Here is a 27,960-nt window from a genome sequence, read left to right on the forward strand (position 1 = left end):
AGGGCAGGAAGTTAACGAGTAAGTGATGGGCAGCAGTCCTGGTCAGAGGCACTGATCAGCAGGGCCTTCTGAGAGCGTTTGTTGCAGCAGGGTGATCTGGGCAAGGGCTCCTCAGGGGTCTGCGCCTCTCTGGGTTACGAGCTCAGCTTTGTTGCAAAGGGGGCTGTGGGGGCTGTGTCCCCATCCTTGGGCTGCCCGGCAGGAGGGCTGTGGGAGCAGCTGCAGGAGGCTTCTGCTCTGCTCTGCGCGCTGCTCACAGCACCCCGCTCAGCTGCTTGCACAGCCCAACTGAAGTGTTTCCTGCACTCACACGACTTAAAGGTGCTGCATCACTCTTAGCGTAACGACCGGGGAACAGGGGGGCATCCGAAGGAACGCTCACTTTTTAAGCATCGCAGAGGCTCAGTAATGAGCTGCAGCAGTGTTTTACATTGGATCACAGTTTAAGTCCTGGCTCTCCTGACTTCCCCTTTACTGCAGATGGCTCTGTTTGGTACGGCGCTGAGCTCATATTTCAGCTCTGTGATGCACAGCTGTGACTAGCTCTAATGATCTCAATAAATCATACTTGCACAGAGACAAGAAGACAATTATGCAAATGCATTTCTGTACCACATCTGTTGATAACTGGAATCGTACATAAATGAGCCTCAGCTTGTCAACACCAATAACTCCTTTTTTTATAGCAGATACGAAAGATGGGGCAGTGGAGCTGGGGGTAGCTTAAGGAATTTTATTTCAGTCGAGTTACAGTTGCAGAATACATAGCATAAGTTGACAGTTTCTGTAAGAAAAGGAAACGTGCCTTGGGCACACAGAAAGGGGGGGATAAAAGTGTAAGAGCTGCGATTTCTCAAATACAGCTGTGAAGGAGGTCACAAATTACCTTTCCAGGCTGCTTTCTTCCCAAACGATGATTGCAGTCCCAGCACAGCACTGTGGCTTTCTGAGCAGCAGTCACACCTGGCAGCTGGATAAAATGTCTTCCACCAGCCTCTTGTAGACCCACGCATCCCCTCTGAGCCTCTGTCTCCTGATTCCAACTGCTTCGTTCTTACTGAGCTGACACACTTCTAGCTCAAACTTCATGCATTCTTTGCCAAAATCTGGCTTTGTTTGGCATTTCAGGGTGTAGCTGTACGAAACAAAGGAGAAGCAGAACAATCATTTCATCATGTTTCAAAGCTGGCGTTGGACAATTTCAAATGAATACAAGCACTTCATTGCAGTACTGCACTGGCATTCACATGACTGGGAAAACGGCCCATGGTGAGGTCAGCTGAGAGCTGTGACACCCAAATCCAACAGTGGCACCTTCTGAGGTCCCTTCCAACCCTGAGGATTCTGTACTCTGTGACCTCTTGGCCAAATGTTTGTGTGTTTTGGGCGTCACAGTTACACACAGCCTCTCTCCCAGTTGTCTGTGACTGTATTATAGCTCACCTTTTGTACTGCAGTTTCACAGGGGCAGACAACACTCACATCAGCCTCTAAGTGCTGCATCATCATTGCTGCTTCATATTCATCACAGAGCTCTACGGGAGCTCATTTAACTCACTTAACACTGTTGTGCATCGTGTGGACAATTTTTCATGCACAGACCCATTTACTGTTTCCTATGCTTTTTCTGAAAGTGTTTGACAGAGTGGGACAGAGAAAGTAAACGACAACATTTGCCTTATGAAGGGCTGTGGAACGGACTGTGGAGGCACATACAAGGTGAAGCCATTCTGTTTTGCACTTACCCCTTCTGAATGTATTCCACCTGCTTCTTTGAAAGGACAGAGATTATTTCATTCAGCAGTTGGTCTGGATTCAGCAGTTGAGTCATGGTAACATTATAGTGTGCCTGAAAGCAGACAGCTCAGTAAAAAGAAAATCAGAACCATAGAATACAGCTTTTTCCTGAGACTGAAGATATTACGGAAACTTTTGATGCTGGAAGCTGCAGAACATCCAACCATGCAGACAAATGCTTCAGCTCCCCAGTGATCACCGTTAAGACTCTGGAATAACAGCAGGGACGCTCAGCAAGTTCTGGACAACCAATATCAAAGCACTGCAAGTTCTAAACCAGCATAAAATCCAGAGCAGCAGTGATGGGAAGGAAGCACAGAGGCATGCAGCCACAAGTGCTCGCTTGGCAGGGTGACAGAAGACAGGCATGAAACCGTATTTCCAGTACCCTGTGACAGCAGCTGGGAGCTGCCTGTGCTGTGCTGCTTTGCTCAGACTGAGTGCTGCAGATGTCAGGGACACACAATGTTCCATGAGGCTTTTCCAGCCCTAAGGTATCAATGCAAAAAAAACCCCAACAAAACAACAAGTAATTTCCAGCCTTGAACTTATGGTTGCAGTTTTGTTTGTATCATGTCTAATACTACGTACAACAGATTTGTCCACTAAGTGACTTCTGCAACTTTCAGACACCCACGTTAGAAAGAGAGAGGGTTCACCAATTGGCATCTCACAAACACTGCAACTGTCATACAGACAGATCAGAGAAGACAGGAAGGTAAAACAGCTTGAGACATGGACACAGGCTGTGGATGTAAAGGTGGAGAGAGAAAAGAAGAAAGTTCTTCAATTCCCTGTTCAACCCAGAACACACAGAACTACAAAAAGGCAAAAATTACATAAAGTTTCATCTTCCACTGTTGTAATCTAGTGCCCATGGAAGTGCAGCAGTGATCCTGCATAATGCTTTGGACAAGGGAAATTGATACGGAATGATAAAAGCTTCTACAGGCAAAAAATTTCACTTGTATTTGTTTCTGATCACTCAGCATCCCGGATTATTGGTGCAGTCTGGGCGCTTGTCAAATTAGCTGGGTAGGTTTGTCGTCCCAAATGTCTTGAGCTGGTAACAATGCCAGCTTAGATTTAACAAAGCAGCAATTGGATAAGCTTCCAGATCAGAATACAGAAGCTAAACTGCATTCAACCAAACTGCAGAACACAAATTGATCCCCTTATTACAGCCTTGCATGCATCAACCATGACACAGCTGATAACAGGATCTTGCATCAAAGAAAGACAGCAATAATTAGGACTGCAGTCCTAGACTTGAGGAGATCCAGCTTTGACCACTTTGAGGGCCTGATATCCCATGAGCTGGAGCACTGGAACGTAAGGGGGTCCCACAGAGCTGGTAGACATTCAAGCACCACTTCCTCCAGGCTCACGACTGGGAATCCTTATGGGTAGGAAATCAAGCGCCAGTGGCAGGAAACCTAAAGGATGAGCAAGGAGCTGATGGGAAATCTCACATAGAAGAAAGAAAGTCCACAGAATGTGAAAAAGAGTCTGTCCACTTGGTGGAAATACAGGAATGTCGTCAGGGCGTGCAGGGTTACAAGGAAGGCTAGGACACTTTTGGAATTAAGTCTGGTGAGGGAGGTCAAGGACAACAAGAAAAGCTTCTCTAAGTAAATCAATAGCAAAAGGAAGGTGAGGGAAAGTGAGGTCCCACGGCCGAGTGCAGTGGGTGTCCTGGCAGCAAAGGACAGTGAGAAGGCAGAGTTACTGAATGCTGCCTTTGCTTCAGTCATTACTTATAAGACCCCCAGAGAATCTGAAGGTAAGAGAATGAGTCCGGAGAAAGGAGGACTTCCTGATGGTCGAGAAGGATCTGATTAGAAATAGGCTAGGCAAACTCAGTGCACACAGATCCATGGCCTTTGATGGGATGCACCCACAAGCAGTGAGGGAGCTGGAAGAAGAGATTGCTAAACGACTCTCTTTCGTTTTTAAAAGGTCACAGATAACAGGACAGGGGCCTGAGGACTGGAGGACAGTCATGTCAGGTCACTCTTCAAAAAGGGCAAGAAGCCAAGAAACCATGGGCCAGGAAGCCTCACCTCTGTCACTGGGAAGATGATGGAGTAACTTGTTCTAATGTCATCTCCAAGCAAGTGAAAGAAAAGAGGGTTATTAAGAGTAGTCAGCGTGGGCTCACCAATGGGAAATCATGTTTGACCAATCCGGTACCACTTTATTTTATACATCCACATTCATTTTATCCACCCTATTTATTTTGCATACGCACAAGTCTATGGGTCCCAATGAGATGCATCTCAGAGCCCGAATGGAATTAGCTGATGCAGTCTCCAAGCCGTTCTCTATGATATTTGAAAAGTTGTGGCAATCAGGTAAAGCCCCTGGAGACTGGAAAAAAGGTAACATCATGCCCATATTTAAACAGGATGGCTAAAAAGGGAACTACTGACCTGTCAGTCCCTGTGCCAGGAAAGATCATGAAACAGATCCTCCTGAAGCTAGATGGAGAGCTGGGCAGGGAGGAATGGAATGCGATGTAACATGGGCAAGAGTAGAGTCCTGCATCTGGACAAAAACAGCCCCAGGTACCAGGGTAGGTTGGGACAGACCTGTTGGAGAGGAGAGCAGGGGAAAGGGACCTGGGTCCTGGAGGACAGAGGGATGACCATGGGCCAGCACTGTGCCCTTGTGGACAAGAAGGCAAAAGGCATCCTGGGGTGAAATAGAAGGGCTGTGGGCAGTAGGGTGAGATTGGTTCTCCTCTCCAACTACTCTGCCCCAGTGAGACCACATCTGGAATATGGTGTCCAGTTCTGGGCCCCTCCGTTCAAGAAGGACAGGGAACTGCTTGAGAGAGTCCAGCACAGAGCCACAAAGATGATGAAGAGAGTGGAGCATCTCCCTTACGAGGAGAGGTTGAGGGAGCTGGGGCTCTTCAGCTTGGAGGAGACTGAGGGGTGACTTCATTAATGTTTATAAATATGTAAAGGGTGAGTATGAGGAGGATGGAGCCAAGCTCTATCTCAGAGACACCCAATAATAGCACGAAGGTCAGTGGGCGCAGGCTGGAACACAGGAGATTCTACATAAATACGGGGAAAAAATTCTTTATGGTGAGGGTAACAGAGCACTGGAATGGGCTGCGCAGAGAGGTGGTGGGGTCACCTCTGGAGACATTGAAAACCCACCTTAAGTGTTCCTGAGTGACCTAATATAGGAGCTTCTGCTCCAGCAGGGGGTTGGAATGGATGATCTTTTGAAGTCCCTTCCAATCCCTGACATCCTGTGATTCTGTGATTCCATAGTAAGGCACACGGAAGGCAAGGAGATGATACAGGAGAATTAGCATGGCTTCATCAGGGGCAAATCCTGCTCGACCAAATAGTGGCCTTCTATGATGGTGTCACTGCATCAGTGGACGAGGGAAGAGCCACTGATATCACCTGCCTCAATTTCAATGAGGCCTTTGACGTGGGACCCCACAACATACTTCTCTTTAATTGGAAAGACGTGGGTTTGATGGGTGGGCTGTCCAGTAGACAAAGAAGGGAACAGACTCTTCAGCAGGGTTTGGGGTGACAGAACGAGGGGAAATGGTTTTAAGCTCAAAGAGGGTAGATTTAGAGTAGAGATAAGGAAAAACTCTCCTACAGTGAGGGTGGTGAGGCACTGGAACAGGCTGTCTCGTAATGTGGTGGACGTCCCATCCTGAAGACTCTCAAGGAGAGGTTGGATCAGGCAACCTGGTCAAGCTGTGCATGTTGCTGTACATTGCAGGGGAGTTGGACTAGATGGCCTTCAGAGGTCCCTTCCAACTCTAAGGATTCCATGACCACGTAATGACCAGCTGGGAAGATGGGGGGAGAGCAGTGGATGTTGTGCACCTTGAATTCAGCAAGGCTTCTGACTCCATAACATCCTCATAGGTAAGCTTAGGAAGATAGATAGACAACTAAACAGTGAGGTGGATGGAGAACTGGTGACAAGCAGAGCTCAGAGGGCTGTGATCAGTGGCACAGCCCAGCTGTGCTTCCCTTGTGAGGAAAGGCTGACAGACCTGGGGCTGTTCAGCCTGGGGAAGAGAAGATTGAGAGGGATCTTATCAATGTTTACAAATGTCTGAACCATAGGCATCAAGTGGATGGGGTCAGATGGTTTTCAGTGGTGATCAGCATCAGGACAAGAGGCAATGAGTGCAATCTGCAACACAGGAAGTTCCATACAAGCATGAGAAACAACTTCAAGGGTGTCAGAGCCCTGGAGCAAGCTACCCAAAAAGGCTGAATTCTCCTTCTCTGGAGATACTCAAAACTGCCCCGGATGTTTTCCAGTGCTGTTTAATGTAGAGAACTTGTTTCAGCATAGGCTGTGCTGGATGATCTCCAGAGGTCTCCCTTCCAGGCTCCTGGATTCTGTGGCTGTCCTGGTGATGTCCCTAATGGCTCCAGCAGACAGCTGGCTGGAGAGATGCACCAGTGTCTTTTATGGAACTGCTCACCCCTTCACCACAGCCTTGTCTTCACGTTAATCACATGCTTTTTGAACATGTCACCTACAGATTCAAATATAAATTCCTACCAGGTGATTTATGTGATTCTGTTCACTGCATGGAGAAGTCTACGGATGTGCATTCTAGAAATCTAAAACTGATGTTATGAATCAACTTTGCTGGGTGTAAGTTCTTAATTTCACATAAAAGTGTTCTATGCAATGCAATCAGTAATTTTTCCAGGGCAACTTAAAAAAAAGAAAAAAGTAGTAAAAAAATGGCTTGGGTGCAGAGACACCAAAACCTTGAAAATTAAAAGTCACAGTGACAGCATCAGAAATTCTTTCACCAGCTGAATTTATTAAAGCCTTAAATTTAATCTTGGATTCTATGGAATCCCAGACAAGATCCTGGGACTCCTTTCCAAGTATCACTCCTGAACGATGGGAAACAGCAGGGAATGTTATCAAATCTCCCTCACAGCAGAGGGAAAAGCCAGCAGCATTTCTACAGAAAGAACATCATTAAATACGTTCAGCTCCTTTAAACCCATCCTGCAGCCCCCTCCAGTTTGGTGAGATGGCGTGCAAGAAGCAATGGTCAGCCCTCTCCCATGAGGTGCTGGTGACTCACCTGAGCTGAAGCCAGCACTGAATCCCTGGGCAATAACAGGGCCATTGCATTAATAGCAAAACAGAACGAGGTGCAGTTTTCTATAGAGTGCAGGCGACCCAGACCACAGAATTCTTCACAAGACCATTCCTAATAGCTCTTGAAAATGTTTAATGCTGTCATTTCCATAAAATATTTCTCTAGCAAACATACCTTGAGTTTCCTTGGCCCATGTCTACTGAATCGCTTCTTTTTGCCTGGTGTAAGCATTGTTATCACTTTATCCAGGCCTCTTTCAAGACTTCCAAATAGTTTGGCCTTCCTCTTCTTCTGGCTGCTCTGCACATGAGCTAAGTTGAGATCTAAATCCACAGAATGACACCTGTCACAAAACCAAATTAATGAGTGGCTTTTCCTCAGCAATCAGACAGCAGTTATTTCAGACACACTATTAGAATATTACCAGGTCTGACAGAATGAAGGAACAAAAGGAAGTGCTGTGTATCAGGAGATACACAGTTAGTTGAGCTTTAAGCTCAGAGATGCATTTTAGAACTGCAGCACTCAGGGAAAATGGAACAAGATGGGATTTATGCGATGAAAGCAGGAATGCATTCTGAAGATGAGTGACTTCTAGTTTTTTTTTCCTGCTTTCAGGGCTTCCCAGTGAATACAGAAAGAGGTTTTAGGAAGCTTTGAACCAAGATAAAGGAAATACAGCTTGCTGTTGTGAACAATGCTTCCTAGGCTGTTCACTGATTAAGACAGCACTGCTCTAAACAGAAAACATGCACAGGTAACTGGACATTTACCTCTTCTCAGGAAGAACCTCAGTTGCTGTCAGTTCATCCGTATTTGTTGGCATTTTGGGCTTCTTAACTGGGGTAACCGTGATGAACTGGATCTCTGAAAGAAAATATCCAAATCAGAGCATTTATGTTTTTGCACTGGAGGATTTATTTTTCTTCAGTCAGGACTTCTCATGATTAGCAATTATTTTTTTAAAGCCAGCCTCCTACGTATCTCTAAACTGCATCTCCAGAGTGATACAATAGGTTTTAACTGCTCTGCTCTGCTCATCTCCAGACAAACGCTGAGGAATTTCCTACGTCAAAAAGTCACATTCCACATCAACTCCTTTCCTTAATGTGAAAGGTGTGAATTGCATTACCACAGTTAATGCTACGTGTAACAGCCTAAAAACTTCCATTATCTGCATGTGGGAAAAGAGTTACGTGGAGCAGTTCTGAATTTGTGGAGACAACTCAATGTAGAGCCCAGAGATTCGGCTTTAAGAGCAGCAGTTGGCCCTAGGCAGTGGCGTGCTCAGCATTTCCTAGAGACACTTCCACCATGTTCATCATGTCTCCAAGCACTGCTTTGGCCTCTCCCAGCGTAAGAACTTCCAACAGAACAACAGCATTTTAATTAACTCTCACAATATCTAACAAAAATGATACCATCCTTCTGCGCTTCTCATTTAAGAAACACCTACTTTTAGTTTTTAAACTTACTCTAAGACCAGCATCACAAATTATGTGCAGTCTTAAGACAAAAATGAAACCTGTGTGAACAACCAGCCTTCGTAATGTGCTTCGTTGAACACTTAACAAAGGACAGCAATATGTTCAATAACCCTTACTCACATATTAGCCTGCAAAGATCTAGCATCTCTGAACAATATTTTCTAGCACTTGGAACAGAAGAATCTTCATGGTTAAGAAATGCTTAGTATTTTAAAGGGCAGAGTGAACACATGCAGTATCAACACTAAGACGAGCTGCAGACAAACATTTCTGTAGCTCAGAGGAGCTGATGTAGCATGGACACATTTCCGTGGTCCTTCACATAAATGCAGGTGTTACACTGCTAGCCTAAGTATTTTCAGTGCCATGCTGAACAGATATGTGGAAGTTTATGATATGCTATCATGAGGAATCCAGTAGGTAACACTTCATTTAGAAGCAAGATGCAATAAAAGCACACGTAAGTAAAAGCACACCCTTTTCTTTCACTCAAAATAGCCCAGAAAAAACAAAAACCATAATGAATGGTGAAGAAATTTTCTACTGGATCTCCACGGACAGCGGAACCAGGTGCCAGTTTTGGGAGCACAGCTCTTGTCTCGTGTTGGAGGAATGAGGGGTGCATCCAAAGGCACGCTCCTTGTGCAGCTGTGAGAAGTGCTATGATGAACAGATGAGTGCCCTGACAGAGGGTTGGACCACCTGCAGAGCACTGTCAGATGTACAGGCTGGTGAGTGATGTGCTGTGACCAAAAACCCCTCAAACCTGCATCTTCCAGAAACAGAAGCCTGGGATCTACAAGTATTGTGTTCACATTTAAATTTCAGAAACGTCCAGGTTTTCATTTGATACGACTTGCCTTTGGAAGTAGGTGCCTGAAAGGGCATGCCTTGTGCTTGCTTGTCTGTCTCACTCCTTGCAAAGGAGGCCTTTGGAGCAGGAAGTGCGAAGGGCAGCTCGTTTCTTAATGCTGACTCTGCATCAACATTCTCTTTGTTTGCATGCTTCTTAGGTGCCAGTTTTCTTGTCCCTGGAGTTGATGGTGTGAATTCCATATCACCCAGCTGAGCGCCATGCCTTGAATGCTGCCAGAGATGTAACAAAAGGCATTTCAACCACATCCAGAGAAGTCGCTGTCAAGGAAATTCTGACATCTAAGCAGGTCAGACACAATGCTTATAAAAACATCCTACACTACTTGTCTATTGAGCAAAATAGTTAAAAACTCTCCAGTGCCTCTGATTCTCTCCTAGAATGAGTTTGCTTCTTATAGATTGTCAAGTGCCATTTTTCTATTTGTTCATCTAAATTCTACATTTAGGGTTAGTCCTCGCCAGCTTATCTAAACATAGCTATGAATTATTACTCAGTTTAGCTGCAAAATTTGAATCGCTTCACTGTGGATTTTCTTGTCCAATACAGAGAGATTGAATTTCTGTCAGTGCCTTTAAGGCTCTGTCTGCCTCTTGCCTGACTCCAAAATCTTACTAACTGTGCCTTATCACTTCCCATTTTGTTTTAAAATCCTCACTGACTCCTTTGCTCTTTCCCTTACTTGCTATTTCTGTGCAAACCGAACACTGAAGTTGAGGTTCTCATCAAATGAACCATGGTCTACAGGTAGAAGCACCAAAATTTATGCTCAACACACTTCTTTGCTCAATCTGTATCTCCCTTCGGTCAAGGTCTGCTAGATACTTAGATATGTAATAAGCATTCTATACAATGAGAAGTAGATTTCTGGATTAAGAATTGTGTTTTTCTGTCAGAAACCAGCACTGGATCTTCAGACACCTGCTTTGTTCTGTGAGTATTTAGAACAAACTCTTCCAGAGGAGATTCTTCAGACAGTGAAGCTGCATCAGAAAATTCCATGGATCCCAACGCATGCGGCTCATCGCTGCAGCCTGGCACAGCTTCAGATGTCACAGCTTCAGATGTCACAGCTTCAGATGTCACGGCCTTTTCAGACTGAAAAGAAACGTTCAGTGGAGATTATTTTGCAGGATTAAAAGGAAGATTTCATCAGAAAAAAAAAACACCAGTAAAATCTACATACGATTGCTTTGCAAGTTCCTAACTGTGGCTAACAGCTCATGGAAGTGCACATGGCAGCAGCCCCAGTTTTTGTATCACGTTCTTAATACTGTAATCGTGGATTTGACATTCGTATCAAGAGCAGAAGAGAAATTATTCTTAAAGCTCAAGTCATCTTTTACAACCTGTGTCAACAAGAGCAGCATCTCAGAGCCTTCCATTTGGAGACTTGGACCACAAGCTCTTCTCAACAAAAGTCAAATAACAGCCTGGAAAGAACTGAAGAACGCAGTGAGGTCTGAAAGTGGCTCACATGAAGGTAAACAAGTCATACCCAAAACACAGCATTGTGCCATCTGCAGCACTGCTTGAAGCGGTGTTGGAAGCCTGTGAGCAAGCCCAGGTAGAAGTTCCTTACTGAACCATGGAATCCAGTTCTTCAGTCAGGATTGCTAACCTTCACATCTCACACCACGTGTGACTGTGGTATCAAAGCATCCTTTGTTTTAAGAGCTCATTGTGGTTTCAGGAACATCTTTTCCGTGGACCACTTCGCCACTATTGCATGCAGCCACCTCATCACTCCTGAGATGGAAAGGAAGCATTTTTGGAAGCTGTGCTCTGTTGACACACAACAGAGACGCAGTGTCTCCAGACCTGTGTTCACAGATATCACAATGACCACGTGTCTCATTAATAGTGAGAGCAGAAACAGCAGATCCAGGGAAGTTCTGGGAAGCTCTGTGATGACTGACTTAGGGTATTTGGGCAGGTTGAGGTATTCACATGCATCATCTACAGGCAGGCAGGTAAAGGTTGTTCTGACTACTGTAGAAGGACAAATAGGCTGCTGCTTCATGTGGGCATGATTTTCACAACCGTATGCGAGGGCATCATGCATTTTTTAAATAGCAGGACTAGGCAGACCTAATTTACCTGGCACCCATTCCACAAGCAGAGACAGAGGAATGTCACTGTTGCTGAACCCAGAAAAACCAATGATCTGGGTGTGAAAGAGTAACCCACTGTGACCACAGAAATCACACTGTATCTATTCAGCAGCTCTTATGATACTTGATCTGTTCTGCACAACTAGTAATCTTAGGACTCATCAGTGCAACACAGCAGCTGTGTGAATGAACTGAAATGATTTACATGCAAGTGAATCAGATGCATAATAATGTATTTATTTGGAGAGCTTGCCTTTACACAAAACAGCATGTTCAGCTTGCTAGCTACCAATTTTACACAGAAATCCAGAGTTCAAGTAATGGTTTATATTATGGCTGCAATTCTACTGAAAGCTTTCATCAAACACCTCCCCTGTGTGGAAGGGCTGAGAGAGCCAGAGCTCTTCAGCCTGGAGAAGAGAAGGCTCCAAGGAGACCTTGCAGTGGCCTGCCAGTATCTGAAGGGGGCCTACAGGAAAGCTGGGGAGGGACTTCTTATAAGGGCAGATAGCAACAGAATGAGGAGAAATGGCTTTAAACTGGAACAGTGTAGGTTTAGACCACATATCAGGAAGAAATTCTTTACTGTGGGGCAGTGAGACACTGGAACAGGTTGCCCAGTGAGGTTATGAATGCCTCCTTCCTGCAAGCATTCAGAGCCAGGCTGGACAGGACTTCTGTGCAACCTGGTCTAGAGGGAGGTATCCCTGCCTATAGCTTGGGTTTGGAAGCAGCTCATCTTAAAGGTCACTTCCAATCCATACCATTCTAGGATTCTATTCTATGATTGTATATTCATAAGGCTATTCTTGTTCTCTAATTTGTTGTGCTGCTTGAATAGAATCATCTTGCACAGAATTTGCTTAGAAGATGCAGTTAAATTTGCTGAAGCCTGAGGACGCTGGACTTTCACCCAGCTGCAAGAAAGGAAGGCCACAGAGCTTACTTTAACTGCAAGATAAGGAAGCAAGAAAGATGAAATTAAGACTCTGCAAGCATTGGCAGATCTTATAGTCCTGAAGATTGGAGAAAACAGCCCACCAAGAAACAATGAAAGGAACCAATCCAGAGCAGAAAGATCTCCAATCTCCATAGAACTATTGGTCTACATGACTGAGTGAGAGGTTGGGAACATGCAGCAAAAGGCCATTTCTTTGTGCAAGGTCCTTCTTCAAGGGCAATCACCTCGAGTTTCTTGTGTAACTTCAACTCTGTATGGCTTTTATTTGCTTTGGTGGGGAACCAACCACCATCCTAAGAAGCCTGTATCAGCAGCTGCAGCACTAACAGTAAAGAAGTGTTTCCTACTGTCTGGTCTGAACCTCCCCTCGTGCAGCTCAGTGCCATTCCTGCTCTTCCTGTCATTGGTTCCCAGGTTAACACAGCACCTTCCTCTGCACTTTGCTCTTCAGGGAGTTGCAGAGAGCAAAGAAGTCATCTCCTGGCCTTCTCTTCTCTGGACCAGGCAATGCAAGTGCCCTCAGCTTCTCCCCAGAGCAAACATCTTCCAGTCCTGTTAGCAGCTTCGTTCCCCTCCTCCTGGCTGCCAGGGCCACTGGCTGGTGTTAAACTTGCTGTCACCACCACCTCTAGACCCTGTCCTGAAGTACTGCTCTCCAGACACTTGTCTCCCATTCTGTATCTTTGTCCTTATTCCATTGCTGGTACAGTGTCTGGCATTTTCCTCTGCTGAACTCCATGCCACTGCTGATTGCCTAATGCTCTGATCTATCTAAATTCTTCTGCAAGGCTTCACATCCTCCAGGGAGCCTCCAGCACTTCCCAGTGAAATATCATCAGAAAACCTGCAGAGGATGCACGCCTCGCCTGCATCCAGGTCACTGATTAAAATGTTGAACAGGATTGGCCCAGAAATGGAGTGTTGGGAACACCACTAGTGAGAGCCCACAGTAGATGTAGCCCCATTCACTGCGACTCTTTGAGCTCTGCCACTGAGCCACTCAGTACAGCCTGTACCTGCCCATCTCACGTTTGGATGACTTGTCTGGAAGGATGCCACGAGGGACAGGATCAAAGGCCTCCCTGAACAATAGAAAGATCACATCCTCTGCCTTCATGCACAAAGTGGGCAGCCTTATCATACAACAAGATTTGATGACCAAGACCGGCTGCACACATCTCTCTTACAGATGTTTGGGCCACCAGGCTGTTTACCCAGGCAGAGCTTCAGCACACAGCAGCATTTTTACCAGAACGTTGTGCTGAACTCTAGAACTTACCCCCAGGCTTGCTGGCTGTGTTGTGCTGGCATGTGCTGTTTGTGATGGAATCCTGAAGTGGATGCGCTTGCCACGAACCTTCCTGGATTGAAGCAAGAGATAGGTTGCTGACATCTGGTCATAGTTCCACTAGAAAACAAGAGTATTTAGATCTCTTCAGAGAAGTTGTCAGTACAAAGAAAGCTTAGAGTTCTGAACGTTTCTGCATGTCTGGAATATTTTCCCCTTGATGTGCAACCTTCACACCTGATCACATTGGGGTAGTTTCAGACCTTAGTGATTCACACAACAAGTTTAAGATAGAGAAGCAGACTGCTCTCGTTTCTGCTTGAGAGCAGTGCAATTGCTGAAAGCGAAAAGTGAAGCTGGTGCCAGAATCTCTCTACTGAAGTGAATGGCAAAGCTCCTACTAATGCATTTTGCACAGTATTTCAGCTGGACTCCCATTTTTGGGGGCCATGTTTCAGCCCAGCTCCAAGGAGCATCAACATTCAGCTTGATTTTCAGCAGCTTTTTGACTACTATAAGAACCATGGGTAAAATGCTTGACAGACTCACAGTGTAGTACAATTAGCTTGAATTACTTATAAGGCATTAGCAGTCCTTTGATAAGAAACTGAAAACATCACAGACTAATATGGAAGAACTTCTTCCCCTTGGAGGTAAATCGTTCTCATTATTTCCTGTACCTGAAGAAAAGTAGCAATGACTCCACAAATGATCTCTCCCAGGTAAAACCTACATTTTACATCTATTCCTACTAAAGTTATATGGAAATCCTAACAATCCTTCCAAATTCTACCACTTTCTATTTAATAGAAAGACAATTCAACTTCAAGGAACAATTTCTTCTGCAGCTTGGAATATCATTATTTACATTTATACAGCATCTCTAGAAGCACTCAGTTCAGCTTTTCTCATTTATTTTCATAAGTTGCTGAAATGGATTCATTTCTTTTAGAATTTGTGAGTTGTAATTCCCAAAACTTGCTTGGTTGTCTGAGTGAGGTGTTGATATTTTCCACTTATTAATGAAACATTTCAAAGCAGTGAGTTCAGCCAGCACGTGACACCTGTTATTTATCCATAAGTTTCTGTTTTGAGTCTATCTGGACTTCCAGAGATTCCTAAGAATTTTAGCATGCTAGAAAACAACAGAAAGCCTTAGAAAACACAATTAAAGGAGAAAAATAGAATAAATGTGAACTTCAGAAATGTAGTTACTAGCTACAGATAGACTGTGGAGTTCAGCAGGGGTACCTCAGCTCTGAAAGGTATGAAATATTTCATGTTTGAGAATAAGTGAGCATTAGAGTCTGTTAAAACAGAAAGGTTATTTGCTCTAGTAGTGAGCTTAAATACAGTAAATTACTGGCATACATTTATTACCTCTGATATTAATGCTGATATACTCTCTCTGCTCTGGTTGTGAAACACAGAAAGCTCTGTCACACAGTCTTCATCAAGGTGCCCCAGCTGCAAGAACAAGACCTATACTGAAGAAACAGCTTCCAAGTCATCTCACAGAGCCAATATCACCACGACAGTCTTCTGGTATGCAGCAATCAAGCCAACATTTAGCCACAATTCCAGATTTTCTATTTTAAATAGTTAGCATCAGGGCTAAATACTGCAAGGAGTAAACAGAAAGAGTCACCAAACTTCAGCAACTGGTCCCTCAGTGGCAGCAGGTTCTGCATTCAAGTACAAAAGCCTGTCAGCAGATGAGATTTTCACTAGAGCACAAGTTACACCTCTACCCCTTCTGAATTATTCAGTTGCACGGCATGCACAGCACAGTGGTGTATGACCAGCACAGCTGTTCTTCAGAGAAGCAGTGGCACCCAGAGGCCAGCAGCAGCCATTGGCTGCAAATACACAGCAACTTCTCCGTATCTACACAAGAATCTCCCTCACACACCCAATTCCCACCCCCACCCCAACCTTCCAGAGAATCACAGAACGCCTTGAGTTGGAAGGGACCTTAAAGACCATCAAGCTCCAAGTTGCAAAGCTGCAACTCACCAGATCAAACTGCCCAGGGCCTCATTCAACCCAGCCTTGAGTACCACCAGGATGAGACATCCCTACCTCCTGTTTTATCCACTGCACCTCTCAGCCTGCAAACCTTCTGAAGTGCTCTCTAGTTCCATTCCCTCTGTCACTGACAAAGGTGTTGAAGGTGCCAAAATGGACCCTGAGAGTCAGCACTTGTCAGCAGCCTCTGAAGAAATGTGTTATCGCTCCCATTCTGTGAGGATGCCACTGGTCCAGAAAAGATTCCAGAACATACTTAGGCTTCTTCAAGTGTGTGTACTTACTGGGTATTTGCTTTGCCACTGAACAGCATCAGAATAACCTTGCATGAGCCAAGGGTGATTCAACAGGTGTTTAACTGTAATCCGCTTCTTCGGGTCTACCTAGAGGGCAGCAACATTCAAGCTGTTACTTATATCATCAAGAACTGCAGACAGTTATTCTTTTCCTAACAACTTCAAGGTGCCCAGCAGCACAAATAGAGACCAGCAGTATTTGTTCACTTCACCAGAAGGAAGGTCAAACACCCGAGCTGTGAAAAGCAGTTACAGCACCTATGGTTACAGTAAATGTTCCACGAGCATTTTGTGTTTGAGACGGCGCAGGTACAGCCCCAAGGCACACTCAGTAGGTTCAGCTTCCTTTATGAAACATCTTTTGTTTACAGATCACTTTTAATTACACAGCACAATTAAGAACATTCAAAAGCAAGCTGCTTGAAGACTGATTAATTATTGGAACTGTAATTATTTCTATAACCAGTAACTGGTACCACGTTATTGTGAATTTTCAGCACAAGGCAATGCTAACCTCTTCTTCAAGGATATCAGGCATGGAGCAGTTTAACTTGTTTAAACACTGAATATTTTCCAAGCACTCCATCAATGTTTTGAGCTGATGCAACAGCATTTTGTACATCAATCTGAATAGAAGCAGCTCTTTTACCTGTAGCAGTTGGTTAAGTAGCAGCGTGCTGCTGGGGGAAAGCCATTTTGGAACAGTGTATTTTCCTCTCTGCAATAAAAAAGTGAATGAAAACAAAATAACTGTAATAAAAGAGGATCTAGAATGAACCTTGAACAACTAGCTCAAAAGGACTGTTATATTATTTGGATGATATTGACATCTCTTTTCTTTCAAAGCGTAGGAACAGACATGCAAACTCTGCTTTAAGAATAGCTTGAATAAATGAATGGTAAAAATTAACACGTACTTGGCTGAGGGCAATGCTGGAAGGGGAATTGCTCACAAGAGCTACAAAATGGTAAGATCACACCAGAAATACTTTGTTCTAACAACAGTTATGGCACACAGTCCATTTCCTGAAGTATTCCCAACATGAAGTGATGTGGAGCATTACAGGGAAAAGAAGAGTGCACACAGATGCTGTGATCCTGATTGGATTCAAGCAGTAGACTTAAACCAGTTCTGAGTTTTAGACTCCAGGATATTTCAGGATCTGTAACGTGTGACAGTCAATGACACAGCAATGCCTTGGTGTCTGCATTTCAAGCACTTTTCAGATCACAGCCACATAAAATTAAAACAAATTCAGTGCAGAAATAGCAAGCCAGTATCTTAATACTTGTGAGATTATCCATTTTTTACTGCATTCTGACTCAGTTCTGAAACTTGCTCATCCCAGTTCACTTAAGCAAGTTCCACCAGTTCAAGCAAAGCAGCTCTCAGCTCCTGTGTGCATCAGACAGACAGAACTAAACGGTGCAGAAACAATCTTGGGCAGCTTTAAGAGCTCCATTCTGCTTACAAACTCTCAGTCCAAAGCTATTCACAATTTCAAGGCAACAAACACCAGAAGCAGTTGGATCATTTGCCATTTGCCACATTCTGCATCTTGGAGTAATGATAAGCACAAAGGGTTTCCTGCAGTCCTGCAGAAATGGACAAAGTCCTGCTTACAGATGGACAAAGTCTCAATGCACACACAGTTCACACCAGCCTAAGCAGCTGTGTCACTTGATTCATGCTCAGGTTGTTATGCACTCTGACAGGAAACAGAACCAGCTGCTGAAATTTGAAGGGAATCAATGGGGTCCTACATTTCCTCCTGATTTTGGAAGAGGAAATTCTGATAGCAGATGCAGAACTTTGCTCTTCCAGGACATGAGAAGAGCTGGCATTTAATAACATAAAGAAATATAAATAAATAAAATTCATTTCAGGTAAATCAGACAATGCAATTATATTTTTACTACAGGTAGTATAGGGAGCAGCCAGCTGGAGAACCAGACACAAAAATCTAGCCCATTGGCAAGAAAATACTTCTCCTTCAACTCTGTATGCTATCATATTATAGAATACAGTGCTGTGCTAGCCAACCAAGTGTAGAACCAAATCCACAAAATAGTGGTGGAAAAAGCAGCAAAAAGAGGGGCAATATTCAGCAGACAGTCCTTTCCACCCACAGCACAGCTCAGCATGTTCTGCCATCAGAAAAGCAAGGCCTCTTGTCATGCTCAGCTATTTCCCTTCTCAGTGTATTCTAGCACCATTGATACCTACTGTTATCCTCCTGTAGAGTGCCATCACATTGTCATCATCAAAAGGAAGAAACCCACACAGCAGAGCATACAGCAGTACACCCATGCTCCAAATATCTGCCTGAAAAACAAAAGGACAAGATTACAAACCTGGAGCACCCAAAATGTCTTACTGACAGACTGTGTTGTCTGCCCTTGCCAAAGGCCACATATAGCCCAAGAAAAGCTGGCTCTTTCCCTCAGGAAAAAAAAATTATGGTCTCAGAGAAAGCATAGGACCTTATTCAATTGTTCTTCCATTTAACTTAAAACACTACTAAAACTACTGCTATCTTCATCTTAACTCATCACCCTGCTGCAGTGCCTTCTATCCACAAGGATTTCACTGGCAAAACGAAATCAAACCCATCAGAAGGGATTTGGCACAGTTACTGGCTACAGCGAGAGCTGCCAGCACAATCACCTGTGAGGCTCTGCTGCTGTTCTCTTTATCTATAGGTACAACAAGGCTCTACACCTCACAATTCTCACTTTGACTGTAAAGAAGAAGGAGGCTTGAAAAGCAGTCTGTGGAAAACAAATAAAGCAAGAATTAGGAGCCAACAGCAGTGGTGCAATGGTACCTGAAAGAATTGCTCCATCTTTAACAGCAGAGCAATTCAAGAAGCATGAGGGAAGTATGCCCTAGAGCAGTTTGGACAGATCAACAACTGCAAGTAGTGGGTTCCAAAATCCCAGATATGAAACCAAAGCTGGAAAAACTCCTCACGTTTTCGTCTCTCAGTTCTTAGTACATTGTGCATTACAATGGAAGCAAGTCTTCACACACAACTTGGAAGCTAAAGACAAGTCTGGCAAAACATGTAAGATCCTGAGACCGCACAAAAGTTGGACAAATGATGGACAATTAACAGAGCAAGTTGCTCTTTCAGTGGCTTAGGAATAGGAGATCTCTGAAGTTGCTGTAGAGCCCCAAAGTAGGGAACAATTGGTGGAGACAGATGAGGATCAGCCAGAGACAAACCAGCCAGCTGTGTGAACTGCAGCCCATTGCACTTTTCAGCCTGTGGCCACCGACAGCTTCTGAGAGCCACTGAGCAACGCAACCCAGAATTCAGGAGGGGAACCAAGGGAGTGCATCTGAGCTCCACTGCCTTTAAAGGCCCTCTGGGGAGGGAAAGGGGAGAGGTGCAAAACAAACAAACTCTGGTCTGCATACCTCTGAGCCAATATAGGCTTTGCCCTGGATTAGCTCTGGTGCTGCATATGCTGGGCTTCCACAGCACGTGTTCAGGCGGTAATCAAGGCCCCCCTGGAACAGCACAGGAAACAGAAGAATTTGCTTCAACAGAGTTCATGCTTTCTAGTAGTGACACTTGAGAAGCCTCAGAGGCTTCTTCTCCTGAGCATATTTTCATTCATTGTGATTTTGCTTCCAATAGATGACCTCACTGAGCAAATATTGCCTAAGACAATATACGAGTACTGTATAAATGTACAGATCCCAAGCTGCTCACTTATCTGATGTACCCTTGGCATGATGCATTATTTTCCTTAGCTGATCATCTACTAAGGTGAACTGTCTGTGCAAACACAAAACTGAGAAAGAGGCCATGCAAGAGCTGTTGTGTTTGAGTTGCAGGTCATTCAGAACAATCCAAAGCAATAACTTTACAAACTTCACAGAGAACAACTGATAGAATACTTCCTTATTCAGAGTATCCTACTGCTTTACTTGGGTTTTGTTCTAAACAGGTCAGAGCAAGATGACATTATACCATTGGGACAACAGCCTGTTGGTCTTGATTACCTGCAAGAGGCTCTAAATTTGGCCAGGAAAAGCAATTTGAGGGTAAGTAATTCTGTTTGAATCAGGAAGGCACTCTTCCCATTAAATTCTTTCTTACCAGCACCCATCTGGCATGTTAAGTAAAGGCTCCTAGAAAGCAGTTTTAAGATGAGGAAACAATTCATTTCAAGCATATACAACCACAGGATCTGTTTGTCACCTGCAAAACTCATTTGGTTCTATCTCAATCTCAACCTACATGCAGTTCCTTAGAAGAGATAATGGCATGCCAGCCCAGTGCTCCTATGACAGGCCCTTGCATAAGACAGGTGACACACCTACAAGATCATCCACAACTTAGACTATGAAAATAGGAAGTCTGGGTAGAGAAAAGAATCTGTGCTTCTGAGCAGTCTGTTCACCACTCTCACACAGCTAAGGCCCTTCCAAGCAAGATGCAACTGCATGTCAACCACAGAAGCAGCTTGAATTTAAGGTGCTTGGGCAAGTCCCTGTTGCACACTGTGGTCAAACATGCATTACTTGGGGGCACATCATATTTGATTTAAGATGCTCTTACCTTTGGCTTTGCACAGAGCCCAAAGTCTATCAGCTTCAAATTATGTTTCTCATCAATTAGCAGATTTTCCTGGTGAATGAAAAAGCAGTCAGGAATGATTTTCACCTGAGTGTCCAAAGAAACATGTTTTCCTCTTCTGTTATTTCTTGTGGTCGCTGATTACCAGTCTACTAAAAGCCCTCTCTCTCTTAGAGATTTTCACTGACTGCTTGCAAGTACCCATCTTCCAACACCCAGGTGGGAAATACTAGTTTGTCTCTATTAGCAAGGGCCTGGGGACTAGGAGGACAAGTGGTGAAAGAGCACAAGATGAATGCAAGCCAGCAGTGCGTTCTGACAGAAAAAAAAAGCACAACAATATAATTGGCTGCATTCAAAAGCAGCACAACCAGACCAGGACAAGTCACCCCTGCTTCACACTCATTGGATCACATCTACAATACTGTATCTAGTTTTTGGCCAGGAAGGATAACAACCTGAAGCAAATCCTGTGATTGGCCTCCAGTCTGTGCAGGGAGCTGAAGCTCCCACTCAGTGAAGAGAAACTGGAGAGAAAGATGTTTGTTTAAAGTGCAGAGGAACCTCAGGGCAGCTTCTAAATGCCCACAGGGGAGGCACGAAGACAGACTGAGCATCTGTACAGCAGGTCATGGTGGGAGAGTGACAGAAAGGTCATTCATGGAAACAGCAGACTGGACATAAGGAAAAAAAGTTTTCCAAGCACTGACCAGAATGCCCAGAGAGAGCATGCAGCCTCATCCCTGGGAGAGGTGGAGGATGAAAATGGAAAAAGCTCTGAGAAACTTGGTCTCAGGATTCTCGGAGCAGCAGATTCAGTAACAGAATCACAGAATGGCCAGGGTTGGAAGGGACCTCAAGGATCAAGAATCTCCAACCCCTCTGCCACATGCAGGGCCAGCAACCTCCACATTTAATGCTAGCCCATTAGTTCATGTAAATCTCTTCCACTACTAGGAGGCTAACTGGACATTGATTGGTAGGTGGTGAGCAATTGCTTTTGCATTCATCATAACTGTTATCCTTTCCCTTTTCTTTATCTCAATAAATAATTTTATCTCAACCCACGAGTTCTGCTTTGTGTTGTTTTTTCCCCCTTCAATTCTCCCCTGCAATCCACTGGAAAGGAGTGGAGTGAGTGAAATACTGTGTGATACTTAACCACCTGCCAGGCTAAACCACAACAAAGGGATAAATCACTCTCTCTCCCAGTGGAAAAATAAAAACACATTCATTATTCCTTATGAAAGACTGAATGCAGTTCAGACTTACTGGTTTCAGGTCTCTGTGGGCATAACCCTGACTGTGAACATAAGCAATTGCTGAAACAATCTGTCGGAAAAAGACTCGAGCTTCCTCTTCTGAAAGGCGGTCCTTAGAAACAATGTAATCAAACAGCTCCCCTCCAGGACAATACTGTGATACAATACAACCAGAAAGGCAAAGTTATCTGAAAACCCATTTAAAATGGATCAGAGAAAGGTAAGTAACCATGAGAGCACAGAAAGCACCGTGCAGGATGCTCTTCCATGCCCCGTGCTCAATCAGAGCAGAACACCAGCGCCCCAGTTATGCCATGGGCCAGCACTGCGGCAGAGCACACAAAGCAATCTGACCCTTGCCTCCAATCTGGTAACGGAGGCACTGCACTCAGTGTGGTGGGTGGCACAAATCACTCAGGAGATGGCAACAGCTTGAGGGCTCTGGTGTCCTGCACACCTTGCAGATGCTACTTTAAAAAACCAAAACGTAAGCTAGGAATTAAAACCAGTTCCCTTGCTGCGAATGCTGATTAGGGGCTTCTACAAAAAGACAATACAGAACATTTTCTACTTAATTTTAAAACCAATGAATCTTGAACCCATTCACCATTGAGATATTTAAGAATCATTTCACGTCAGCTTCATTTTTGTATTATTGTCTATGGCTAAAGATAAAAACAGTACCTTAAGCGTGGCAGAATTTCTTACCTCTAAGACCATGAATATTTTCTTTGATGTCTCTATGACATGATACAGTCGGCAAACATGTTGATGACTCAAGTTCTTCATGGCATCAATTTCTGTTTTAACACGAGGCAAGTCGTCCTAAAGAGACCATAAAAGCAAGCTATGAAATCACTAATTTGGCATACCAGGAACCACATCTGACTGTTGTGGAACATAAGAAGTCCAAGCATGTATGTGACAGCACACAGTTCAACATCAACTCAGCCATGGCTCAGCACTCCCATAGGAATTCTGGAACACATCTGCAAAAACTGAAGTGTAAAAATCTAGTGTTTTCATTAGCATTTTGTTAAAGCTGCTGTAAAATGGAGGAAGTTCAACATCATTACAGCCAGAGAGCATTGCCCTCTGAACAACGAGGCACAGGATTTGTGGTGTTCTGTTGAACTTCTTCCAATCCTACAGCATCCTTCACAAGGCACTGGCACCAGTAGGCTGCATTTCTTTGTACCATCTCCCTGTGTTCTAGAGAACTCCACAGCTCCAACAGAAGGTGTCATCATATTTAAATATCTTTTGGCTTACCCCTAACGCAACTTTGTCCATGATCTTTACTGCAACTTTTTCACCAGTAAGAAGATGCCGTCCGAGTTTTACCTTTGCAAAACCACCTAAAATTCAAAACACAGATGCTTAAAGTTGAGTGTGAATTCTTCTCTAATATAAAGTTACAGGGAAAGCAGAGTACCTAGCATTGTGTGTAATGTTTTAATTAGAGGACGAGGTGATCAGCATAATCAATTTCCAACTGGTTTCAAAATTCAACTTCAAGTTTATACACGTGAAACCTGACAAAGGGATCTTATAAGAGCAGTTGATCTATTCTAAGATAAAGAGAGTGCTGAGTCAGACTGTTAGGCACGCTGTTTTTGTACAGAGATCACGCTTACCCGTTCCAATTGTTTCATGTAATTCATAGTACTTGAGGATTTCCTGGTAGTCGCTGACAGACATCCTGGATTCTGCAAGACCTTGAGATCCTCCAAGCACCTGCAGTGAGGAAGAGCCAGCACCGTTCTCATCCTACTTAGGACACACTCTTAGAAGCAGTAGGGACACTTCTGGCAGCTCCAGCACTGCCCATCTCCTCACCAAGGCTCGTCCCCTCTCACCTAGCAATAACAAATCACATGCATGGCTCTGACTTCCCTTATGCTAACAGTACACAGCACCCCTCAGGGCTTTGTGCTGCACAGCAGCAGCAGGGTTGGACTACAGCTTTCAGAATCATAGAATCACAATGTTGGAAATGACCTGCAAGATCATCTACTCCAACCGTCCTCCCACTGCCACTGCTAGCACAAGCACTAAACCAGATCTCATAGCTCCTCATTCAGACACCTATTGAACACTGCCAGGGACGGCGACTCCACCACCTCCCTGGGCAGCCATTCCAGTGCCTGACCACTCCCTGAGAGAAAATATTCTTGCTTATGTCTAACCTTAACTTCCTCTGGTACAACTTGCAGCCATTTCCTCGAGTCCTGTTTGTTGCCAGGAAGAAGAGGCCATACCCCTCACATCACAGCCTCCCTTCAGGAAGTTGTAGAGTGCAATCAGGTCTCCCCTGAGCCTCCTCTTCTGCAGGCTGAACAATCCCAGCTCCCTCAGCCGCTCCTCATCAGACTTGTGCTCCAGACCCCTCGTTAGGAAGCAACGGGAGCCTTTCCCCATAGGGCCAAGCGGCCCAGCAGCGCTCTGTCCGTTAGCAGGGCCGTCTCAGCTCCGATCCCACCCCGCGCGCCGCCCCGGCTCAGCGCAGCCCGGCCGTTCTGCAGGCCGCCCGAGGAAGGGCCGCTCCGCCCGATGAGCCCCGCCGCCTCAGCGCAGACACACGGAGCGCTGCTCCCAGCCCCCTTTCCAGGACGACCCGGCCTCTGCCACATACCTGAACCGCGCTCGGACGGCTGCCAGGACCGCAGCGCCGGGCCGAAAGCGAGCGGGGCAGCCGGCAGCTACACAGAAGGCGCCCGGACGGCAGCTGCGTTTGAACTTCGCTGTCGGAACGCTCACTTCCGGCCGGGAGAGAGGATGGACCAATCACCGCAGCGCCGTGACCGGAACTGCTAGTGTCGCGCAGTGCATGACGGGAGGAAGGTAGAAACGGGATGGGGTGCGGTGCCACAGCGGCGCCATGTTGGGTGGGTCTCCGGCTCCACTGCAGGGCCGAAGGGAGATGGATGCGGTGGTGAAACTGAATTTATGCAGCCCAAGGAGGTCTGTATTGCCGCATAACGCACGTTAATGATGAATCTCAGAGCCGTTTTATCACTGCCCCCCAAGTGCACTTCAAGTGCTTTAGGAGCATCAGTGGAATTTTGAATAAATTCAGCATATTTCAGCAAAGCTGCAACAACTGCATGACAGAACTATGGGAAAAAAAACAATCTGTAACGACTGTTGGATAGTGTTATTTAATGATCATCTGGTAATTAAATTAATCAAACCAAGGGAATCACCTCCCAGCCAATCAGCTCCCAGCCAAGCAGGTGCAACCTGCTGGTTGCACGAGCTGCTCCTACACTCCAGGGCCCCTGGAATCTTACCAAGGGGTCTCCAAGGACTCCCCTGTTGACCTCTGGCTTCCAGTGCCCTTAATGTGCTACAGAGGTTTCTCAGGGCCCCACAGTTTGCTCTGCAGATATCCAGACATGCCCCAGAGCAATCATGCGTGCTGCAGGGGGACCAAGAGACATCTCAGAGCACCCTAGTGCCTTCTCACAGCTCCTCGGTGTGCTCGAGGGCTCTTCAGCTGTTTCCAAGTATTTCCAAATATGCCCTGCCGTGCCTCCAACAGCCAGCTCCCAATGACCGCTCCTGCGCACGGCAGCTCAGCCAACCGCAGCCCGCAGAGCTACTGAGGATCAAGGAATCCCCGGAGGAGGGGCAGACCAATGAGAAGCCGGGTTTGGGTGAGCTCGTTCTGCTGCAGCGTGATGATGACAGGTCTGCAGGTAAACTGCGTGGGAAGCTCGTAGGTTGGGAGCCAGTAATGGACACGGCATGAGAAGGGAGGTGTTAGGGAGCAGCCACGGCATCTCAATGCATCAAAAAGCCACCGCCAGGAAGCTGGGCTTCATGCACCCCACAGCGTCACCGTTGCAAGCTGAGGTGCCTCATTGTTTGTTGCATTCATCCCAGTCCCCATGAATGAAGACTCCACAGGCAGTCAAGGTGTTGAGTGAGCACAAGTGTGCTTTTATTATTAAAGGAAAAGACAGGAGGGCGTGAGAGGTTCAGGGAAAGATGGGAATTGTCCTCTCTTCGATGGAAACCTCACAGAGAGAGTGGCTCAGAGCTGTCAATGTTGATGTCCGGTGCCTGGGACTGGAGGCTGGATTCCAAGTCCCCCTCCAAGAGGCTCTGCTGCTCCTCGCTGATGCTGACCTTCTCCTCAAAGGCGGTGCTGCTGTCGGAGCACTCGGGCTCTGCTTGGGCTGGGCTGCACTGCAGAGGCACCGGGTCACAGTCCAGGCTGCCTGTGGTGTCTGGCAGGCTCAGGTCAGCATCTTCAGCAGAGCCGGGAGAAATGAGGGCTTGAACTTGGATGAGCTGCTCGTGTCCATCACTGTTGTTATGTGGCAGGCTGTCAGCTGAACCGCAGCCATTTGTGCTTCCTGCGAGCTCTCCATTGGTGGAAGCACACAGCCCAGCATCGCTACTTGCTCCAACTCTGCTCAGTTGACAAGAGCTCGAATCACCTATAAAAGAATGAACAGGGGTTGGTGTCCAACTCTCACAAGCTGAATTACAAAAGTGGTTCTTGATCAGGGGAGAACTGAAGGTGTCACGTATGGTTGAGAACGCTGGAAGTAGATACAAGCCCACTGCCAGCAAGAATTCTATGTTGCTGAGAAGCAGAGTTTTGGAAGCAGAATTTGCACCCTCACCTGCCAGGACTACAATGTCTGTTTCTGAGGGCTCCCTGGCATTGCACTGCAGTTGGCGTTTGGCCCCAGACGATGGTTTCCCCAGGCTGAAGCAGGAACACCAACAGCCAGCTGGTGATTCCTTTATCTTGCTGGGTGGACTTGGTCTGGAGAGAGAAAACAGGGAATGGTGGGAGTCGTGCGTGGCGCAGGGTGAGGGAAGAGCTGCACTGAGCTCGTGCCAACAGTTGCTTGTTCCTAGCACCGCCTGGTTCCTGCTGAAACACAGCTTAGAAACTCGCTCCATTTCAAGCAGTTGAGGATGGTTCCATTCCTATAGCTCAGCCCTGAAGTCTTGCTGGCTAAATTCCCCTCAACTGTGTCAAGCAAGATGCAGAGCATGTGAGGTCCACAGGCTCCACACCTGTACAGGACAGCATCAAAGGGTGGCTTTGATTGAGTAGGCAGGCATAACTGCTGGCTGAGCAATTGCACAGCCATAAAGGAACTTCAAAAGCATCTCTGACTCTGACACTGACAGCTCATCAGCCCATTTCACTGCCATGTCTAGTTTCTAGTGTCAGCAGGTCTGACTGACAGCTCTGTTTCGAGGAGAACCACAACTGGATTCAGGCACGTGGCCCTGAAGTCCAGAAAACCCCAACGTTTCCAGGTACAGCCAGCACAGGCCAGGACAGACGTCAGCGTGGCTTCATGCAGCTCGTGACTGCCTGCCCAGCAAGGAGGGAATGCCAGCCTTGTGTGGCTAAACTCAGCCCGGCGGGCAACTGAATGTGAGTTCTGTCTCACAGTGCAAAGGGAGTGGAGATTCACTGCAACACTTCAGGCACCATCAGTTTAACTGAGTTTCAGCAAGCTTTGGCACTAGAAATAATGGAAAAATAGCAAAAACAAACAACAAAAACCCACCCAAAAAATGACGATAGGTGCTGGAAAAGGAAGTCCTCTTTACCTTTCAGATGGAAAGTCGATGACTGTGTGGAATTTCCCCCGTACAGTTGTGGGGCCTTCTTCCACCTCTATGTCACTGCTCTCTGTCACAACGACAGGAGAGCTGCTGTGGCCTCGCCTCCGTGCCTGCGCCTCCTCCAGGCTGAGAAGCTCTGTGGCAGGGTAAGAGGTCCGCACAGACTGGGGCCCTGAGAGAGAGCTGTGCCCTGGAAGGGAAAACCACAGGTGAGAGCCAGGATCAGAAAGCGGCAGCACAGCCATCGCAGGTCTGGGAGCTGCTGTGTTTCTCTCAGATTTGCTTAACCGAGCCACTGGAAGAAGAGCAGCTCAAAACAACCATGTGCTCAGAGGTGTGTCTATGGCAAAGGATGCAGTCATAATTAGGAGCAGCTCCCTGTATCGATACAGGGAAACAAAAACCCTAGAAAGCAGGTATGGTGAACTCAGAAAGCTTCGCTGCCACACTTTCACCAAGCTTCACCTGCTTGCAAAACATCATAATGAGAGTGACGTTTGTCTCCTTGTCAAGTTTGGGCTTGCACATTCTCAGC

General features: G+C 45.8%; 2 protein-coding genes across 2 annotated transcripts; both read right to left on the reverse strand.

Moving 5' to 3' along the window:
• Nucleotides 1–719: 719 nt before the first annotated feature.
• MELK (maternal embryonic leucine zipper kinase) lies at nucleotides 720–25,704 on the reverse strand. The gene is made up of 19 exons (XM_052669742.1): nucleotides 25,666–25,704; nucleotides 24,457–24,762; nucleotides 23,459–23,558; nucleotides 23,094–23,179; nucleotides 22,530–22,646; nucleotides 21,832–21,975; nucleotides 20,542–20,610; nucleotides 19,392–19,484; nucleotides 18,195–18,293; nucleotides 16,617–16,685; nucleotides 15,956–16,054; nucleotides 15,024–15,110; nucleotides 13,635–13,763; nucleotides 10,202–10,378; nucleotides 9,267–9,492; nucleotides 7,693–7,786; nucleotides 7,094–7,262; nucleotides 1,746–1,849; nucleotides 720–1,135 (listed from the first exon to the last, which is right to left on the reverse strand). Exons 1-19 carry the CDS (start codon nucleotides 25,702–25,704, stop codon nucleotides 958–960), a joined length of 2,385 nt encoding a protein of 794 aa, XP_052525702.1. The 3' UTR covers nucleotides 720–957.
• Nucleotides 25,705–25,844: 140 nt separating this feature from the next.
• LOC128074149 (rho GTPase-activating protein 32-like) lies at nucleotides 25,845–27,953 on the reverse strand. The gene is made up of 4 exons (XM_052669743.1): nucleotides 27,875–27,953; nucleotides 27,411–27,615; nucleotides 26,459–26,604; nucleotides 25,845–26,269 (listed from the first exon to the last, which is right to left on the reverse strand). Exons 1-4 carry the CDS (start codon nucleotides 27,951–27,953, stop codon nucleotides 25,845–25,847), a joined length of 855 nt encoding a protein of 284 aa, XP_052525703.1.
• Nucleotides 27,954–27,960: the final 7 nt, after the last annotated feature.

Source organism: Tympanuchus pallidicinctus, unplaced genomic scaffold, assembly GCF_026119805.1.
Source record: "Tympanuchus pallidicinctus isolate F22 unplaced genomic scaffold, pur_lepc_1.0 scaffold80, whole genome shotgun sequence".
NCBI classification, from domain to species: domain Eukaryota; kingdom Metazoa; phylum Chordata; class Aves; order Galliformes; family Phasianidae; genus Tympanuchus; species Tympanuchus pallidicinctus.

Bases quoted from the DNA above. Each gene is read 5' to 3' on its own strand.
- MELK (XM_052669742.1), bottom strand. From the start codon at position 25,704: ATGAATGCAACAAACAATGAGGCACCTCAGCTTGCAACG. The intron at 23,559-24,456 runs GTATGTGGCAGA...TCCTCACTGCAG, and splicing joins GCCGTCCGAGCGCGGTTCAG to GTGCTTGGAGGATCTCAAGG. The intron at 9,493-10,201 runs GTGTCTGAAGAT...CATCTCTGGCAG, and splicing joins ATACTCACAGAACAAAGCAG to CATTCAAGGCATGGCGCTCA.
- LOC128074149 (XM_052669743.1), bottom strand. From the start codon at position 27,953: ATGTGCAAGCCCAAACTTGACAAGGAGACAAACGTCACTCTCATTATG. The intron at 27,616-27,874 runs GTGTGGCAGCGA...TTTCCCTTCCAG, and splicing joins GCAGGTGAAGCTTGGTGAAA to GGCACAGCTCTCTCTCAGGG. The intron at 26,605-27,410 runs GTAAAGAGGACT...TTCTCTCTCCAG, and splicing joins ATCGACTTTCCATCTGAAAG to ACCAAGTCCACCCAGCAAGA.